The sequence below is a fragment of the Rhamphochromis sp. 'chilingali' genome (genome assembly GCF_963969265.1).
Source record: "Rhamphochromis sp. 'chilingali' genome assembly, chromosome: 14".
Lineage (NCBI taxonomy): Eukaryota > Metazoa > Chordata > Actinopteri > Cichliformes > Cichlidae > Rhamphochromis > Rhamphochromis sp. 'chilingali'.
In genome coordinates this window covers 1,631,003-1,651,156 of record NC_137941.1, presented here as the reverse complement: position 1 = coordinate 1,651,156, position 20,154 = coordinate 1,631,003, and the positions used below count along the sequence as shown (strand labels likewise).

At 42.9% G+C, this 20,154-nt stretch overlaps 1 protein-coding gene across 4 annotated transcripts in view; it reads left to right on the top strand.

The window, feature by feature from the left end:
- Positions 1–20,154, top strand: part of lrp1bb (low density lipoprotein receptor-related protein 1Bb) — a 276,774-nt gene that overhangs the window by 136,143 nt on the left and 120,477 nt on the right. For all 4 annotated transcript variants that reach the window (XM_080902756.1, XM_080902757.1, XM_080902755.1 and 1 more), the window contains 9 exons: positions 345–470; positions 1,633–1,746; positions 6,058–6,138; positions 6,414–6,584; positions 9,018–9,200; positions 12,180–12,380; positions 13,892–14,137; positions 16,580–16,777; positions 17,613–17,817. In XM_080902756.1, the coding sequence (XP_080758882.1) occupies positions 345–470; positions 1,633–1,746; positions 6,058–6,138; positions 6,414–6,584; positions 9,018–9,200; positions 12,180–12,380; positions 13,892–14,137; positions 16,580–16,777; positions 17,613–17,817 (1,525 nt within the window). The remainder of the gene's footprint in view (positions 1–344; positions 471–1,632; positions 1,747–6,057; positions 6,139–6,413; positions 6,585–9,017; positions 9,201–12,179; positions 12,381–13,891; positions 14,138–16,579; positions 16,778–17,612; positions 17,818–20,154) is intronic.

Sequence of the window (20,154 nt, the reverse complement as noted above, 5' to 3'; positions counted from 1 at the left end):
CAGTACGGTCTCAGGTTTGGTTGGCGTGCGTCAGATAATTATGACCTTGGCTTTTGCAGTTCCCTCCCCTCCAGCTTTATTAAAGACCAAATAACACAATAAAACCTCACAGGTCGACAGTTCAGCACCTTTTGAACCCAGACTGCTCTGAAGGCAGGTCACGTCAGCGCTGAGTGACTTCGTGACAGTTCTTGAGTGGGTGTTGTCTGCAGTTTAGATTCTGCAACACTACAACACTAACATGTTACAACATGCAGTATTTGCCAGATACATTTTTTCATTCTTGTGTTCGTTCATTTGATTTTATTGACTGATCTGCTTTTTGTGCGGTGAACTCTTTGCAGACAACCACACTTGTCCCCTCAATCAGTTCAAATGCAGCAACAATCGCTGCATCCCCAAACGATGGCTCTGCGATGGGACAAACGACTGCGGCAACAACGAGGACGAGTCCAACAACACCTGCTCAGGTACGCACGGGCTGCTTTCACGTCGGGTTTAGATTTGGGGAGTTTTGGATGTCAGTCGTGTGCCATCTGTCAGCGCTGCTCGTCTGTGCTCGCTGGCTCATTTTCAGTCGTTTCACATTTTATCAAATATGATTAATTCTATGAATAAACGCTGATGTGAAACCGGTGATTTCAGGAAAACGTAGCGTGGTTACAGGTGCTTCTCCGATCAGTTTTGAGGACCGTTCAGCTATGTAAACTGCTGTCAGACTCCACAACAAAGACTTTAACTGAACAAACACACACATCCACACATGTGCAATAACACTAAGTGCAATAATCTTTTCTGGCATCGTTGTATTTTTACTCAGTTGTATATAGCATTCGTATTCTATTTTTATCTTATTGTATATTTTTATTCTATTTTATTCTACTGTATATAGTATATTATTTTATTCTATTCTGTACAGTTGTGTACTGTATTTATTCTTATTGTATTCTAATTTTTGCGTCATAACTTTTGCACTGTCCACTTCCTGCTGTGACAAAACAAATTTCCCACGTGTGGGACTAATAAAGGTTATCTTATCTTATCTTATCTTAAACTTCTCATCTGCACAGTAGGCCATGAAACATTTGTCTCTGACGTCTTTTGATAAAAATGTTCTCACTTCAGATGTGCTTTATTCTCTAAGACTTGAACACTGGTGTCAGGTGCTGTCAAGGCAGCCGTCACTGTAATATTTTGAGGCTGTGAAGGAGCGGCGGTACTGTGCAATCAATCTCATTGTTTAAGGGCGTTCTAGTATCAAAGACTTGGAGCATCTACGAGGACACTTACAGCATATCGCATTAGTCGTACTTCTCCGGAGCTTTTTATCCTCAGAGGATCGATCGATGAGCATTAGCCAGAAGATGACGAATGTTCCCCCGTCGGTGGATTGACACGCGTATCCCACATCAGCTGCTGTCACGAGTGTGACCACCAGCACGTAACTGACGGCCCATCAGCAACAGCGCGTTTTCCACGCCCGTCTTCAACCGCGCGATTGAGTGATAAAGGGTTTGCGCCGGCCTTACATTGACATTTGGGTGATCTAGTGACCATTAGAGTTGTTGTGCAGCCGCTACACTGACTCATGCAGGTGCGATTGAATTAAGTGGCCTCTTTCTTCTTCCTCAGCCCAGCCCTGTCAGGCAGAGCAGTTCTCCTGCCAGAACGGACGATGTATACCTCGCAGTTGGAGCTGTGATCGGGAGGACGACTGTGGGGATAAGTCTGATGAAATATCATGCGGTGAGTCACGCGTGCTTTTCCCCAGACGTCACTCAAACGTCACTCTGTGTGTGACCGAGTACCTTTGTCTTGGCTCTGTTTGATTAACAGCAACATGATGATTTCATTAAACACAAGTAAAATCATTTGGGGTCATTTTCTGTTACTTCTCACATTTAATATTAGTGAGATGTTTTAACTCTACACTTTCAGGGCTGTAAATTTAATATGCTGAAATTTCAAAAATCTCTTTACAAATGTCAAATGTATACGATGCAGTTCCCACTTGGAGCTAAAAATATGTGCTAAGCTGTTCTCACTTCATAATATGATACAAGTTCTGCTGTTTTCACATTACTCTTTAATAGCACAGCATAGGGGAAATAAAAAAACACACAAGTACTTTTAAAAATATAATAAATTAATAAAATGTTGTTTTCTTTTTACAACAAAACAGCTCAGCTAGTGCGACAGGTATGAAAGAGATTTATGTAAAACAAATCAAACCAAAGCTAACAGACCTATGCAGCGTCTGTGCTGCTATACCTACACGGCTAGTGCAGTGTGGATGTTTGTACTGCTGCCTGTGGAGCTGCTGGAGGTTCAAAGACAAAGGAAGACTGATGCAGGGTGGATAGCAGGAAGCACAGGTGAACAATGTCAGCCAGCTGCCTGCTGAGGTAAAGGATTTTGTTTTAGTCAGTGGCTCCGGCCGGTCGGTGGTCCCTCGTTCGATCCCTTTAGTGTGGCTGCTTCCCAAAAGTAGCAGCTTAATGTCCAGGAGAGTTAAGGAGAGTAGAGAGATTTTGATCTGCTGGACAGTTTTAATGCAGTTTGAAAACATGAAGGTAGAAGAAGCTCAGAAGACATTTAACAACTGCAAAATTCTTGTGCATTTTTGTGACGTTTTAGAAAGGCGCTGCTTCATTCAGTGGACAGAGAGACTCAGTTATTGATGCTGTGTTCTCTGGACCAAGACCTAGACATGTCCTCACAAATGGCAGCAGCTTCGGTGGGTGGTGCTGGGTACAGTAGCTCACTGTTCTGTAGTCATGTCTCAGTGGTATTATACAATCTGTCAGCTTCACTTAGGGAAAGTTGTACTCTGTGTTCTGGGCTAATCCTAGAAGGCATAATAAAAATACATGGCATGCCATTATGACCCGAGCGCTTTGAGCTCTTTGAAGATGTATTTAACCTTTTATTGAAGCAGGGGAAAGGATGTCTGCAGCTACAAATTTCATACGTTTTCATCAGCGATGCTGAATTGGAAGCATACGTTTAAAAGGAGGTTTTAAGACTCGCTTTAATCACTATTTGTATGAAATCAGCCTTTAACAGTGATCGATGTTTGCCAAATGCTGCAGCGTGCTGTATCGCCTCAGCCTCCCTTTGTGTGTCCTAAGCCGCTTCAATATGCAGTCACAAACAGCCGGGTTGTAAGCAGTAATTAAAGTTCATGCTCGGCTTCATTCAATCATAATCAAGCTGTGCAGCAAAACATATTCTCTCCCGTACTGCTGTCTGAGCTTCCTCAGGCATTACTTCTCTGCAGGCGCTGCTCTGTGCAGCTCTGGCAGCTCACTTAGCTTCAGTGGAGCTACTGTGGGTTTAGGAACACCTGAAGCTCAGTGGTGGCCGCCTTAGAGATTGATACTAATTTGGATTTTGTTTGTCAGTAGTTTAGTAGTTGTCACACACCGTCTTCTACTGGGCGCTCGGTTCGCTCGCAGCTCTGTTCGCCGGCATTATTTATGGATGCCGGTGTTTTATTTTTAACAACGCTCACTGTTTACTCGAAACCTTCATTATTTATGTATGTCTCGTCTTCATTTTTAACGAATGTTAAATTCCAGCCAGACATGTGCCGTCGCTGAAACCTGACATTTTTGAGGAAAGCATCCTGTAGGACAGAAATATTATCTGTCTCCTCTGCAGCGCCTAAAAGTATTTCAGTCAACAAATCATTTCAAATATAGGCCTGTGTTTTATACTCAAGTCAATAAAGCTTCAGGCATCCAGGAATCATATCTCCGAGTCAGAAACACGGCTGGTGTCTGATGGGAATGAAAACGTTAACCTGACATTGTCACAATGTCACCTGCACACAGAGTCCACCGGACACTGTTTGATTATTCAGTCTTTTTCTAATTGTATCGTCATGAAACGTAATGTTGAACCGAGACGGAGCTCCTGGGTTTTTGCTGTTTCTCTGACTGCTGGTACAGTCTGACCTGGGACGTCCACTCCTGGAGGGACTGTGTTAACACCAGAGATGGGCAGTAACGCGTTACTGTAATCTGATTACTTTTTTCAAGTAACGAGTAAAGTAAGGGATTACTATTGCAAAAACGGTAATTAGATTACCATTACTTTCCCGTAGGAACGCTGCGTTACTGCGTTACTAAAACCGTGATTTTTTTGCGAGAATGTCTCACGACAGTGACGTAAGCGAGTGCGACGTTCGTGACAACAGCTGTGTGCAGATCAACAATGGATCATATATCGAGTGCAGAGAGAGTATGAGCGTGCAGCGTTTAAAGCGTGGAAGTACTGACCTTACTTTGAGTTTGATTCCATAAAAAGTGACAAAAACATTAGTGTCCGCTGTGCGTGGGAAGAAAACTTCTTTTTACAGCGAAAAAAAACCCTAAACTTCCAAACAAGCACCGAGTAGCTACGACGTAATGGGAAACTCACAGAGAAACTCGCGGATTCTTCCACTGACCGCGGCACACCTGCACCAGGGTAAACCTCCGCCTACCCCACTCCTGCTTTACAGGTGAAAATAGAGCAACAGGACCGCTGAGTCTTTGACTTTATTTATTTTCTGCTGTGTTTTACTTGCATCTATTTGAAAGACTGAGTGTAAACACAAAAAATATTTTATTTTATGTGCTGGAATGTGCAGAAAATAGGTTTAAATGTTAAACTAATTTCTTCCAGTCAGAGAATGTTGCAGATAATTAAATCTTTGCTTGATGCATAAAGTTAAAAGATTAAAACTAATAAAACAAGTTTTAAAAAGAGACTTTTCCATTTGATTACATTTTGTATGATGGATTATGCAGAAAAAGTAGAATTGGGCTGAAAGATCTATCACTTTATCACCTATTCAGGTTGTACATCGTGTTTTTAAAAAGTAACTAAGTAACTAAGTAATTAATTACTTTTGAAAATAAGTAATCTGTAAAGTAACGGGATTACTTTTTTGGGGAAGTAATCAGTAATTAGTTACTGATTATGTTTTTCAAGTAACTTGACCAACACTGGTTAACACTAGCATGAATGCTTTTATATTAGTTCATCAGGTGAATGTGAGGTTGTTACCCTCTTGATCGAAGCAGTAAGAGTGTAAGTGTGTCATCAGCAGAAGAATCAGAAGGATGCTGGAATCATTCTTGATTCAAACATTATGTTCCTTTCCTAACATCACTTTAATCAGACAACTTTTTTCTGTTCTGTCAGATAATGCACTTTGTCACTGTGTGAAAGGGGTAAAAAACTAAAATGATGAAACGGCTAACCCAAGAGTCCCAAATGAACCCAAATGGGAATCTCTGGAAGGTCGCTGAGGTTAAAGCTATTACTAAAAAATCCCTACGGTTACGGATCTGTGGTGGAGACGGAAGATTAAACCTGAGCGTTGACCTGCAGTCACGAATGTGAGCTGTCAGCAGATATATTTAAACTACAGCTTATCAATGTTAGTATCATTTAAAGTTATTCTTTAAGTCGGCTCCAGACTATCAGTGCATGTATGGAAAGACGTATAACAGTAATTAATATTTTTAATATTTTCAGTTTTATGGTCATGGACACCTTTAACAAACCTTCATATAAGAATTAACATGATAGTAACATTTATATTGAAGATGTTTCACCATGACTGAAATATCTCAGGACTAATGAATGAGTTTCCCTGCGATGTGTGCATCCATAAAGTGAGAAATATGATTTTAATCATTCTTGTTTTCCTGTTTTTCTTCCTCTAACTGAAACGTGCAGCTGCCTATAAAAACCTTTTTAGTTTATAGATTATTTTCATTATTCGACAGATTTATGAGACACAAGTCTTTCACTCACACTGTCGTCTTTGATTCCATACAGTGTGTTTGTTATTTTTTACATATAAAAATGTAATAGGATTATTTTTAAAAATTATTGGTATTGTTTTTGTTTTATTTTATATCATTTTCAGAGTCTAGGTCAGTGTTGAGTTTAGGACACAAACCTGATGTTTGCTATCACATTTTACAAGCACAGCTGATTGTTTGTGGCTTCGTGAAGCAAATATTTCTTTAATTTGAACTTATGTTTGTTTATGTGCAGTTTTCCCCACCTGTGAGCCCGTCACCCAGTTCAGCTGCTCCAGTGGACGATGCATCAGTGTGGAGTGGCACTGCGATTCAGGTGAAAGCATAAACTGGCTCTAACCTTGGCCAGTGGTAACTTTATTGTCCCCAGTGGGAAATTGGTTTGCAGTCTCTTCACACAGAGAGAGAAAAACAAACAAACAAAGAAACAAACACACACAAAGCCCAGAGAAAACAGCCCAAGTTTTTCATCAAAAAAGTGCATTGTGCAACGGCAACAGCCCTCATGGTTATAACCAGGATTACATATACCTTACACCCACCAGCGTTCATAACAATAATCTGTCACTGAACTTTTGTGCATGTGTGCAGATGACGACTGTGGAGACGGCAGTGATGAAGTGGGCTGCATCCAGTCTTGCTCCAATACCCACTTCCAGTGCTCCAATGGTCGCTGTATCCCCGACCACTGGGCCTGTGACGGCGACAACGACTGCGGTGACCTCAGCGACGAGACCTTAACCTGCAGAGGTGGACCTGCATGTAAGCGATGTCTGCGCAGCGTGTTAAAATGCTGATGAACAGGTTTTGAAATGACCGACACATCCTGTCTTCCATTTGTTCAAACAGCTAGTGTTAACCTGTTTATTTATAATACACCGTCATAGATTAAATCATCACACACGAGCTGCCTGTGCCACCTTCACGAGCGCTGATTTATATTTATTTGAGTGTGCAAATGATTTTAGTTGCAATTCGAATCAGCATTTAAATGTAGGTGTTGTAATTACAAGTTTAACAGCTAATCAGCTCGAGTCCACTAACTCTGTGTTCACACTGCTGTGTGACTAAATCTTATCTGCTCTGTGTGCGCGGGAATTTTACCATCAGGACTTGAATCGTTTAATCTAATTATCACACAAACCTTATGTAAGCTCCTAGAAAACTCACAGCTCGCTTGCTTGTCACTAGAATGTGTGCACCATTCATCAAACCATTTCCTGATGGGAGCTGCAGACGTCTCCTCCCCCTGTGTCTAATTCTGCCCCAGAGGCTTGAATTTGTCTCCGCTGTGCTTCTACTGTTAAATAGTTTTCTGTTTTTTCATTTAAGCATTAAGCCATCACATCCAAATCAACACACACGGAATATACAATAAGGTGAGCTTGAACCAGTGAGTCAGACACTATGTCTGACTATGGGTCAGCTGCTCAACAGAAGGTTGGTAGTTTGATCCCCGGGTCCTCCGGTGAGCACGGTCGTGTATCGTTGGGCGAGTTTTGCTTACCCACCCAACCATTCTTAAAACACAGGCTGTGACTTTGGTAATTTATTTCAACATGTGAACAATTTACAAGTACATTTAGAAAAGAAAATAAGAAAGAAAAAAAAATACTATACAAATTACATACAAAAAAACGTTCTGATTAATTTACATGTTGAAAGGGAAGAAGTAAACACTTATTTAAATTATTGCCATAAATTATCAGTTAATATTTAGTTGCTTCCTTACTGATATCATTTGTAATAAAAATAGTGAACAGATTTCTGATATACTATATCCTGTAATATCACATCATGAATTTTTACATGACATTCACTTAATTTAAATATTTTCCTTTTCTTTAGAGTTCGAGAAGATCATACTTTTATAACTCTTTTTGAACAGTTTTATGTTTGGACGTTGCTTTAATTCCATATTCAGACTGTTCCACAGTTTCACTCCATGCACAGAAACACAAAAGCTTTTTCTTGTAGTACGTACCTTCGTTGTTTTGAAGTTACAAAAACCCCTTAAATTATAACTTCCTTCTTTCAAAACAAACATACTCTGAATATTTCCTGGCAGTTCTTTATTTTTTGCTTTGAATAGAATTTATGCTGTTTGGAATTTCACTCGATCGTCAATTTTTCAATATTTCAGTGCAAAAATAGTGAGTTTGTACGTTCCTGTAACCTGCACTGTGGATGATTCGAATTGCTTTTTTTGAAGAGTAAAAAGTGAATGTAATGTGGTTTTATAGTTGTTGCCCCAGACCTCTGCACAATAGCTTAAGTATGGTGAAACCAGTGAACAGTAGAATATGAAGTGATGTTTGTCAAATACCTGCTTTGCCTTGTTTAGTGTTGCAATGCTTCGTGATACTTTGGAATGAATATCTCTTATGTGAGCTCTCAGTTGAGTTTTTCATCTGTTATTACCCCCAGAAATTTATTTTCACTGACTCTTTCAATATCAGCACCATTTATTTGAATCTTTGCGTTTGTATTTAAACCACTATTTCCAAATAACATAAGTTTAGATTTTCATATCTTAGTGAGGACCTCTCACTGACATATGCTTTCCCTGTCCCCTTACTCTAACCATGAAGAGTGGATGTGTAACCCTGACCCTCAGCCTAACCCTAACCAGCCAACAGGGGACAAAGAAATTACACAAAATTCCTAACAAGCAAAACGGGACAAAAACTAACGAACAAAAAAGACCAGGCTCATCGGGGGAAGAGGAGGACCTCAGGGTGGACTTCGGTCCACAGAGGAACACTTAAACTTTTGTCCTTAAATGTCTTCAAACTGGTGGGCACAGCATTTTGTCCCCATAAGGACTGTTGGTCTCCACAAGTATAGCAGCATGCCTGTTTTCTGTCCTCACAAGGATGTCTAAACATGTGCACACACACACACACACGCAGCCGTCATACCCGATTGTTTGATGAAACCCGTGTGTGTGATATATTAACCAGAGCGATTAAAGAAGACAGAAATATCTCGGACACATAAACCTTAAAGACTTGTGAAATAACTCCATTCTTCTCGGGGTGCTGACCTGTTATAGACGCTGCTGCCCGGCTCACTATCATAAATATTTGCCACCAATACGTCTCTTTTAAAATAAAGGTTAACTGCGAGGTTTTTGCCCGTGACACTTTGCTGTATATCTCAAAGGCATTCATTGTCAAATTAATTTTGTTTTAGTGTTGCCGCCGGTGATCGAGTGCAGTGCCGAGGAATTCCACTGCGTCACCGACGGGACCTGCATCCCGGAGCGCTGGAGCTGTGACGGCGATAAGGACTGTGAGGACGGGAGCGATGAGAAGGACTGCGAGGGCACGAAGAGGATGTGTGACCCCAAGGCTAAGTTCACCTGCAAAGATACAGGTAGTGAATACAGCGCAGTGTTAACAACGAGCTGTGAGTTAATGTGCAGGTGACAGGTAGAAACACACAGAGCGGTCCTGGAGGTGCCACCTCTGTGTTGGGGTCCTGTTGTTGTTGTAACTCAACAATTAACAATTGGGGCGACCGTGGCTCAGGGGGTTGGGAAGCGCATCTGTAACCGGAAGGTCGCCGGTTCGATCCCCAGGCTCTCTGTCCTGGTCGTTGTGTCCTTGGGCAAGACACTTCACCTACCGCCTGCTGGTGTTGGCCAGAGGGGCCGATGGTGCGATATGGCAACCTGGCTTCTGTCAGTCTGCCCCAGGGCAGCTGTGGCTACAACTGTAGCTGCCTCCACCAGTGTGTGAATGAATAGTGGCATTGTAAAGCGCTTTGGGTGCCTTGAAAAGTGCTATATAAATGCAATCCATTATTATTATTAATGCAAACTGATGTTTCGTAGCTTTGAGATACTTTCCAGATTTTTTTGAATGTTTACACTTCATTAGTCAGCTGACAGTGATGCTGTGGGTCTGACTGCGGTAACATCGGGTCCTGAGGCATAAAAATTAAACTTGGCATGGATTTGAGTTCAGTAAGTAAACCTTTAAACAAGAGTGAACTTAGTGAAATATGAGAGAGTCCACAATATTTGAATGAGTTATAAATGAATCTGAGCATCTGCGTGTGGTTCTTCAACCAATCAGAGTCTGTTTAAACCGTCCACGCACCCCGACTGAGCATCTACCTTCTTGTATTAAATGTAAGAAAAAGGGCAAAAACAAAAAAAGTCCTGCAGTCCTGGAATTTTCCACTTATCACTAAACGCTTTTCCTTTTCATTTTTGCTGCATGGTGACAGGTTGGCTAAAGCACACAGTTATTATTCTCTCTAGTAGCGCCGTGTTAGATCTCTGTTCACTCATGCAGTTTGTTCTGTCCTCCTCTGAAGAACACACTGCCCTCTCTGGAAATATTCAAAAAGGCCTTTCTAAAAGAGCCGGTCTTTGCAGCTCTGACGGATGAAGGAGAGCCAGAGATGAAGAGGATAATCTGAAGCAATGCAACAAAACAGCATCTAGCGTGATAGCAGCTTAAGCAAACTATGAAGTCAAGCTCAGGCACAATCTCAGTGACATCAGCTGATTCCTCAGTCGATATGCTTCAATGGATCAGATTTAGCTTCCCCACTGGTGCTGCACATGTGCAAACCAGTTCACAGCCCAGCTTTCCCTTCCTGCTCCCAGTTCGTGCACGTGACAGAAGCGTGTGCTCTTTTTTTACGCTGTCCATGTGTGAGTATAAAAAGCAAGCACGATATACCACCGATTAGATCATTACTATAATGCAGTGAGATGCTTCACTTGACTGTGGTGCCTGCTATTAATACTACATATTAATAAGTAATGCTAATAGTACAAGCACAGTAATTTATCCAGAAGCACTTTTTTTTTGCATGAAATATCTAATCTCAGGCCTTTAAATACAGTGTTTGATAAAGTATTCAGTCACAGGGAGGAGAGTCAGACATTTAAATGGGGGAAGGATTTATTCTCAATTTGAAACTTTTAGCCTGAGACAGTTTAATGAGGAACTTCTAGCCTGGAATCACTGCCAGATATTGCAGGAATAAATCTGGATTACAGTGCCTACTGTATACAATCCATGCATCCATTTATATGGGAGTGGATATAGTGTGTGCTTTTATCAGGGATCTTTACCTTTAGCATTACACTAAGTATTACAGTGTTGCTGTGCAGTCAGGATCACGTGGATGATATCAGCAAATATTCAGTTCAATTCAACTTTATTCATACAGCACCAAATCACAACACCAGTCGCCTCAAGGCGCTTTATACTGTAAGGTCGACCCTACAAATATGAAGCTCTTTATACACTAATTGGTGAGAAATGTTCAAATGCACACAGAAAACACTGTAAATGCACTCGTCTATTATTTAAAAGTGCATTTGCAGCCACACTGAGGACCATCTCAAGAGAGTAGCCATCTCTCATTTGTGGCTACGCTAACGTTTTGTTGAATTAAATATGAAACCTGATATTTTAGTAGGTTGGTTATATTTGGAAAGAAGATAAAAAAGTATTTCACCCTCAAATAAATAATAATAAGCAATAGCCACGTTTAATAAATCCACTCAGGATGAGGTTTCCCCGTCGTGCCGCCCACTCTGAACAAAATCCGTTTCCCTCCTTTTACATCCTCGATCCATCCTCTGCTCGCAGACTGTGCGGTTTTCAGGCTGTGTCGTTCAAGGTGAAATTTTCAGGATGGAGATAATTCAATTACACAAATGATTAACCTCCTTGTCCATGTGCATTAGCACAAAAACAGCCCAACACAGCATCTGCGCCACAAGTGTCGAGCATATTTTACTCACGGAGAAGCGTTTGTGTTTATCTTTGCAACTACGGTACCACTAAATGAGACATTTAGAACCTGACGGGTTAAATCAGCAGCGTCGTGTGAATGCATTTTTATTTAAAAGCAAACATACGCAGTCGCGGCACCATCCCATGTCAGTTTGCACCGATCTGGCGCCAAACACGCCGGTGGGATCGAAAATGTGGAAAACATACAAGCTTTGAGTGATGCTGATACATCCCAGTGTCTCTGTTATTCACCCCCCTCGTGGTTCTACCTACATCTTCCTGCCCGCAATGAGGGATTTACCAATCAGGCTCCTTTGCACAGCACAGGGAATATTGATTGTATGTGGACTTTTTCATCGGTTTAAACACAAACCAGAGAGGCAGCTTGTTGACTGTGGCCTTCTGGGAATAATACATGGCGTTTGTTTTAAGGTTATGACAAAAGAACTGAGAAATCCGTCTCCCCCTGAATGCATCACTCAGCAGGGAGCTTTATTTCTGAATCCTGTGGAAATAAGGAGATTTCATCAGCTGGTCATCAAACGTTCACCTGCTTGAAAGATTTGTGCTAATGTTTGCTCGGCTCCTGCAGGCAAGTGCATCACAAAGAGCTGGGTGTGCGACGGGGACATCGACTGTGAGGACCGCTCGGACGAAGAGTCGTGTGAGTCGGCTGCGTGCAAGCCGCCCAAGTACCCGTGTGCCAACGACTCCTCGGTCTGCCTCACGCCCGATAAGATCTGCAACGGCAAAGTGGACTGTGCGGATCGCTCCGACGAAGGACCCATCTGTGGTAATGATGTCTTATGTCTAAAGTATGTGGACACACGAGTCGTGTGTGATTACTGAGGATCTAATCTCACAACACTGGATCAACCAGTGAATATAATGTTCTACACATGGCTCCGCCTACATCCAGAGCAAAGCTCACCCACGCGCTTCTTCTATTTTATCGCGTTTTACCGTCCGCTGTCACACTTTTTGTAAAAATTCCGGCTTTTCTCGTTTTCCTTTCTGGCGCTGAGGTTTCCAAACGCAGCCTTTTGTTGTGGACAGCTAATGCGGACAGCTCATCAAACGCTCAGTCAGAAAAAGGTTGGAAAAGTTTCCGGAGTAGTTGAGTCATACCAGTGTCAACAGATTCTGACAAGTTACACAGCGGATAATTAGACATATGACAAAACTTGTCAACGGCGAGATCCAAGCTGACTGTAACGGCTGTTCTTCCTCAGGAACATTTACACCCACCTTTCAAGCCCACGAGAGAATGTTTCACATAAGAATCATTGTAAGTGGGAAGACTAAAGAGAAAGTGTCATAAATAGTGACTTCCATCCACGGAAACTTTGAACGATGCACTTTGTGCATGGATGGATTAATGAAAACTTGATGTGTAGCAGCAGTTTAGAACCAAAGAAAGTCGATGCAAAGACAAGCAAGCCTTTGTTTAAGGCAAATCTGCATTTACAGGGTTTCACATCATCACACGTATGATATGCAAGTATGTTGTGATGTTGGGAATGCCAAAAATCTCCCACTGGAGCTCTTCGGTGTCCCGTCAGCATGTAACTGGTGTCTGTTGAGACCAAAGGGACAGAATATGAAGTCTGCAAGTGTTTGTCCAACAGCCTTCAGATGAGACAGATTATCTCATGTGAGCAGCTCTTCCCATCTAATCTCTTAAAAGTGAGCAGCGTAAACGCGGAGGCTCATTTTCGAGAGCGTCACTAGCCGAGCCTCGTGGGGGCCTCACAGGACCCTCGAGTGTTTTTGTAGCTAAAAGAGCTTCTGGCTCCTCATTGAAAATTAGGCTGTGTTCAGATGGGACCTCAGGGGTCTGAGTTGCACCAGCTCAGCAGGATTCACACCCACCATTCAGCCACTGTGACTGTTTTGTTCATTTCTCCTTATGTTGCTAAGTCCAGGTCTCGTTCACGGCTTCATTTTCACTCCATGTTTCATCTCGAGCTGCTAATTAATGAGAACTTTACGACAGGATGAGGAGCACAAAGTTAAGACTTGTTTTTTATGTAATTTCTGGAAAAAATGAGTTTTTTCCTGCTTTGCTTTAAATGCAAATAGACGCCACTCTTCTCCTCATGAATCTGCACCACCTGCTGTTTATGTGCCTGCTCATTACACACCACCTTTATGCTTGACTTATGATGTCTGCAGCAGCTCACAGTTTAAAAGACCACGTCTTTTTTCCTATGCGCAAATATTAAACCTTTAGGATTCCTGTCAGACAGACACAGATTCATCTCTGTGTACTTTCTAAGATTTCGGGACCTTTCTTCACCCCAGATTTGTGCCTTGTAGCCAGAGGGGGCTGCAGTCACCAGTGCACTGTGGCACCGGGGAAAGGAGTTGTGTGTTCGTGTCCCCCCGGGCTTCACCTGGACTCCAGCAACAAGACGTGTGAGGTGGTGGACTACTGCAGCCGTCACCTGAAGTGCAGCCAAGTGTGTGAGCAGTACAAGACCACAGTGAAGTGTTCCTGTTATCCAGGATGGATGCTCGACTCGGACGGCGACAGCTGTCACAGCACAGGTAACAGACCCGAGCCTTCTAATGTTTGTTTCAGTGATGCTGCAGGCTGCCTCCAGCGTGCAGCACTGCCGGTCTGTGGCTGCAGTAATAATACATTTGTCCTTGGCCGTGGTGCACCTGCACCGCGTTTGATTTTGAGTTGTAATCTCAGCTTCTGTGCGAGCGAGTAATTGAAAAATGTGAGTTTTAATTATAGAGAAACGTATAATCGATTGATTCTGCGGACGGTAGCGGCTGAAACACGAGCGCGTAATGGGAAGGTCCTCGTGTTAGCGTCTGTGAGTGGTAAAAAAGTGAGGAGGTAGTCTGAAGAACAGTAATAGACGGTGATTTAGAGTATCTATCTATTCAAATCCAATCAAATGTGAAGAGGCTCGGCTCCATGAGAGCTGTCTGTTTCCATCTCCTGTGATGCTGAGTGAGCCAGCTCTGCTAGCTGACTCACCTCAGGCCCAAACACACACGTTTAACCGGCCTGGCATCGCATAATGTGATTGCTGTGACTCACTAATCCACTTGATTAGACTGCTTTGAAGCCGCTGCAACACAATAGTTGCACACATGCTGTTGGACCGTCGCGTTCAGATTTATGGACCTGGCTTTGATTACTCGCTTCTCTCTTTGGCGCCGAGATTGATGGCAGTTGCAGCTCTAATCTTACATTAACGCAGGAAAATACACAATTTTCTCTGGGAGCTGATCTGAATTGTACAGCTTCATCATAAATCACGTTTTGCATGCAAACACAAGCATTGCACCTGAATCCTGAGAAGCGTTGCTGCTGGATGCTTTGTAAAGTCCGGAGCTCACGTCTTTTCTTCCTTTTCATATCGCAGTAATAAATGGGGGGAAAAAGCTGCGAGTACGCGTCGTCTCTGCAGAAGCATTGTAGCTCGTTCGGTCGCAGCACTGAGATGTGACATTGAGGCAAGGACACAGTTTTAATTACATCTGTGTTCCCTAAAGTGTGACTGAGTAAAGCGTGCTGTGAAGAAAAGACTTGCAAAAGTTTTGAAATACTAAGTGCAGTTTGTGTACAAGTGTCCATGTGTCGCTTGGAACAAGCGTTAGCTGTGCGCCTCTCAGGAGACGAGCTGCACTGGAGGCAGAAATAGCGTCCGGAGCCTCGGTGGGCGAGGCCGAGTTTGGGATTGGGAGCGCTGTTTGCCAGCGTTACGACTTGTCGCTAGATTTAGACACTTCTCAGAGACCCTACAGCATTTATTCCTCAAAGGACACGACTTACAAATGTATCTGCTTTTTTCAGAAACGGGAAAATGCCGCGCGTTGGTTCCCAAAGTGTTTGGCAACACGTCGGTTTGGCTGCATCTGATGCATATAAATGCACGCCACATTATGGCTGAGCCAATGAGAAATGTTTAAAAGCGTGTCATCTGCACAGCGCACTGAGCCGAGTGGAAGCCGAGTGAAGGGAATATATTGAAGCAAATTAAGCTTAATTGTTTTAATTACTATGCAAATTTTAGCAGTTGTCATTAATAGCACGAACAGCGGCTCTGTGCTGTGTGACTTATTAAAATGTCTTCTAGGGAACAAAAGAGCCTTCGATCGCTGATCGTAGCGCCTACGTATCTGCATGTGCTGCAGCATGCAGCCCTGAGAGCCCAGGAGCTCAGGCTGCCATTAAGCCCAACGCTACTATGGCATCATCTAAAGCTAGCTGCTAGCAGTTAGCACAAGGGTTGACATTCACTTTAATGGAAAAGGGAAGCAGATGTGTGATTTTAGGTAAAGCAGGGAAGGACGGTGACTTCACTAAACAAGGCAGCAGCCATGCAGACTCGCGACTCTAATATTTGCTAAACAAGATCATTTAATTCCTCGGTGTGGACGACATGTTTTAATAACAGGAGCTGGCACTGTGTGGGTACTGCGGGACAACAACGACCACCTTATCCATCCATCTGTCTGCTTATGTGCGCGTCAGTGTCTCCACTTTGTTGCAGGACTTCTTTATAAAAATAGTAAAGCTGTTCTTAAGATTGAATTTGCTTCCTGCTCAGTGTGCACACACCGACAGGCCTCAGCTGGATGAATAGGAGAGGTGTCAGATTACAGCAGAGAGGAAAAAGGAGCAGAATAGGTCAGCGGCGATGTGCACGTATGTGCACGTATGCATCCGGTTTGCAGAGTCATCATTTTGGTTTGACTTTACAAAAAGACAAAAACCTGCAAGTCTTACCAAATATTTATATTTCACGTGATTCATGAGGGTCGTGGTTTATTTTAGTTTTCATGGTAGTATTATTTTTTTTCTTGTCTGTTTTTTAAATATATTTAGTAACAATAGTCAGAAATGAGTCTTTGTTAATACCTTACGGTGAAAATCCTGATGAAGACGGCCGCAGTGTTGAGTCTCATTCTTCTCATGGTGCGTTGATAACTTACACATACTTATTTCGACTGTCTCGCCTTCACCAGATCCCTTTGAGGCTTTCGTTATTTTCTCGATCCGGCACGAGATACGACGAATAGACCTTCACAAACGAGACTACAGCCTGCTGGTGCCAGGACTGAGGAACACCATCGCGTTAGACTTCCACTTCAACCACAGCCTCCTTTACTGGACAGACGTGGTGGAAGATAAGATCTACAGGGGGAAGCTCTCAGAGTCTGGAGGTATGCTCTCACACTGTCAGTAAGACCTTCGCTCATTTTTCCTCTCAGGCAGCGACGACGATGTTGTTCTGTTTTATTCTGCTGCTGTCACACAGACTCATTTCTGCTGCACGGGGCTGATATTGGCTCCTTACAGTTTATCTCAGGTTGAGCAAACTTAAAAATACTGCACAAGTCTAAAGCTTTTGTAGTACAAAGTCTCATAAAATGATGAATCAGAATTTCTCATTCGCTCTTTATTTTTGTGGGTGGCAGTGCATTCACTGAGTTCCCCAGCCTTTATTTGCCTCTGTGGAGCAGTGATATCACCTCTGTGGCTGTTCCACCCTCTGTGAAACACCCACAAAAGTCCATCCATCTGAGAATCGCTGATGGATTTTCATATATTTCTAATCCATTTGCCTTTTTTTGTAATAAACAGCTTCCCTCCAGATTATTCAGTTTCTTTGTTTGCTTCATGAATGTTTTCCTGCACTAACCACTGCTTCCTGCTGACTGTCGGTTATGTCAGTGCTGTATGAGCTACTTCCACACATGATGGGTGCAAACTGTTGGCAGCATCAGGTCTAAGCGTCGTCTGAAGTCCTCTGAAGTACTGAGGACATGCAGTTTGGTGCGGGGAACGTGCAGCACTCGAGCAGAGCACGCAGCTGTCAGCGCCCAGGGTTAGGGTCTGTTCTCACAGGCACTCAATCACACATCGCGCTGACTTAACGAGCTAGCAGGGCTCTGTTAAATCCAGACATTTGCCTTCTGGCACGCTTAGAGAAGTTCAGGGCTGAATGAATGTGAAAGAACGTGAAGTCATGCGGTCTTGCTGCCAATGCTGTTTCAGGGGTAACGGGAATCGAGGTGGTCGTGCAGCACGGCCTGGCCACTCCGGAGGGTCTGGCTGTGGACTGGATCACTGGGAAGCTGTACTGGATCGACAGCAATCTGGACCAGATCGAGGTGGCCAAGCTTAACGGAGACATGCGCACTACGCTCATAGCCGGAGGGATGGAGCATCCGCGGGCCATCGCTCTCGACCCGGGACAGGGGTACGTTGGGCACCAGCTCCCTCATTTACAGACTCGGTAGCTGTTTTTCCATCAGGCACCAAAATTATGAGAAAAGAAAAACACGCACATCCTCCGTCTGCTCTTCACGTCTGCATCGGCCTTGATGTATGAACATGTCTGTCATGTTGGGTTCATTAAAGCAGCAGTTATAAAATCCAGTCAGTAGTGCTTTGCTCTTTATTCCAGTAATAAGAGCTGCTGTACCTCCTGCTTTATATGCTTTACTTCTCTCTTGATCTTCGAGAATGTTTTTCTCTGAAACACTTTAACCACTGTTTTTAAAAACAAAAGCTTTGTCCTTATTTGAATCATTCGCCCCTGGGCCCAGTTTTCAAATCGTGCTGTTGTTTATCCTGCTGAGATGCACAGAGAGGGTCTTTGCAGAATGATCTGTGGCTTTGAAGTGAATGACTTTTCTGTGCCCTGCAGTCAGCAAGCATGTCTGCAACAGCAGCGTAACAGGTCCAGCTCATTATTAGCCACTGATACGACACATCTGGAGACTTCGTATGTTGTTGGTGCCTGAAGAGAAAGAGAACAGTGGGAGCTCGTCATGTTTAGCTTGAAATGCACGAGGCATTGCTTAAAGGCTGCAGGCTTATAGGTACCTCACGTGTGTTTTTGTTGTAATAATGCTTTTTGGATTAGAGTGATTTAAATCTCCTTTATAAGAAACATATTCCAGCACGTGGGAACAGGAAGAGTCAAACTTCAGGACATCTGGATATATGTGCATATATTTATCTCAGCTAGTGAAACAATGATGCTATTACGTGCATAATAGTTTTCTTTTTAATATCTTACATCTTCTCGGAAGTCCTCTTCAGTTAGTGTGAAGTAGGTGGAGGTTATGTTTCTATACGTGGAGATTGTCCACATGCTGTCTTTGTTACACAAAGTAAATGAATAAAAGACGGATAAACTGGTAAATGTCTGAAAGTAATTACAATCATGCTTTTTGATCATTTTAACACACATGTAGGTGAGGATTGCTGCTTACGTTTGTCTGCTTTAAGTCAGGTGAATGTTTTCTGTCAGGACGTCGATGCATAACAAAGGCTTGGATCTGAATATCGGAGTTTCTCATCCTCACCTTTCTCGTCATTTAGCCAAACGACTCAGTCTTTGTCTCCTCTGACCAGAAAACCTTTGTCCAGACAGCAGCATGGTGTGGATTTCAGAGCGGGCACCTCCTCAGTCCATGGCGATGTAAAACTGGTTCCAGTGTGGTCGGTCACACTGGTGTTGCAGCTGTTTCCAGTTCATGGCAGCTTGAGCGTTGGTTTGTTCCTGAACATCCCAGGATGACAGTTTAGGTCTTCTTTCAGAAACTGATGACACATCTTTATATCTACATGCTTTTGTTTGAATTGATGAAACCTGTCCCAGCATGTGGGAACATGTCATCGTCCTGAGACCTTTACTGAGGAAGTATTGGTGAGTCCAGTGAGCGCTGTCTTTATTCTGCCACAGAGACATCGTCAGTTGTAGTCGGTTATTTCAGTAATTAAACCAAGTGAGTGTACGTATGTGAGCCTGTCTGTATACTTTTGACCTGTGTAGTTTAGAGACGATCCAAAAAGGACCGGGCGTCCACATGTGGGGACGTCACATTTTGGGTTGTCTAGACCACAAGACTAAATTTTGCTCTTTCCAATGAGCCATGTTGTTCAAAGGGGCAAAGTTGTTGTTTCTCATTTAGTTTTTGTACTAAATGCTGCTGTGTTCAGACTCCAAATAAAGAGTTTTGCACATCGTTAGTCAGTTGTGACTTTATGGTGTTCTATCGAACTCTATAAAGCCAAATAGCAAAGAGAAATTAAAGATGCATGCTACGAAAGTGCTCAGGTCTCAGGAGGTTAAAGTCATTCAAAGCTGTACAATCATCCCACCCGGAAACCAGCCAAAGGAGTCATTAGGAGGCTGAATCACCAGGACGTTTATGACATGGCGTTCAAGGCCAGCGTAAGAAAACCTCTTTGTTCTGTTCTGGTCTGGAGCAAAATGTCCCGTCAGAAATATGACCGGCTGCTCCTGTTTGATCCAGTGCAGTGTGGTTCGCTCCTGTTGACACAGGCAGTGTACTGTGAGCTCAAATTTAGCAGTAAAAGACGCAACATGCCAATTTTCTGTCCTCACAAGGACGCCTAAACATGTACACACCCACAATCTGAATTTACCCTCAGTGCTTTGCATCAGTGCTTAATAATAATAAATATAATAGAGCTCTACCCATTAAGACGACACTGCTTGACATTAAAAAAATACCCGAGACATGTTAAAAATAAACGAGTTACTTTTTTCCAAGAGCAAAAG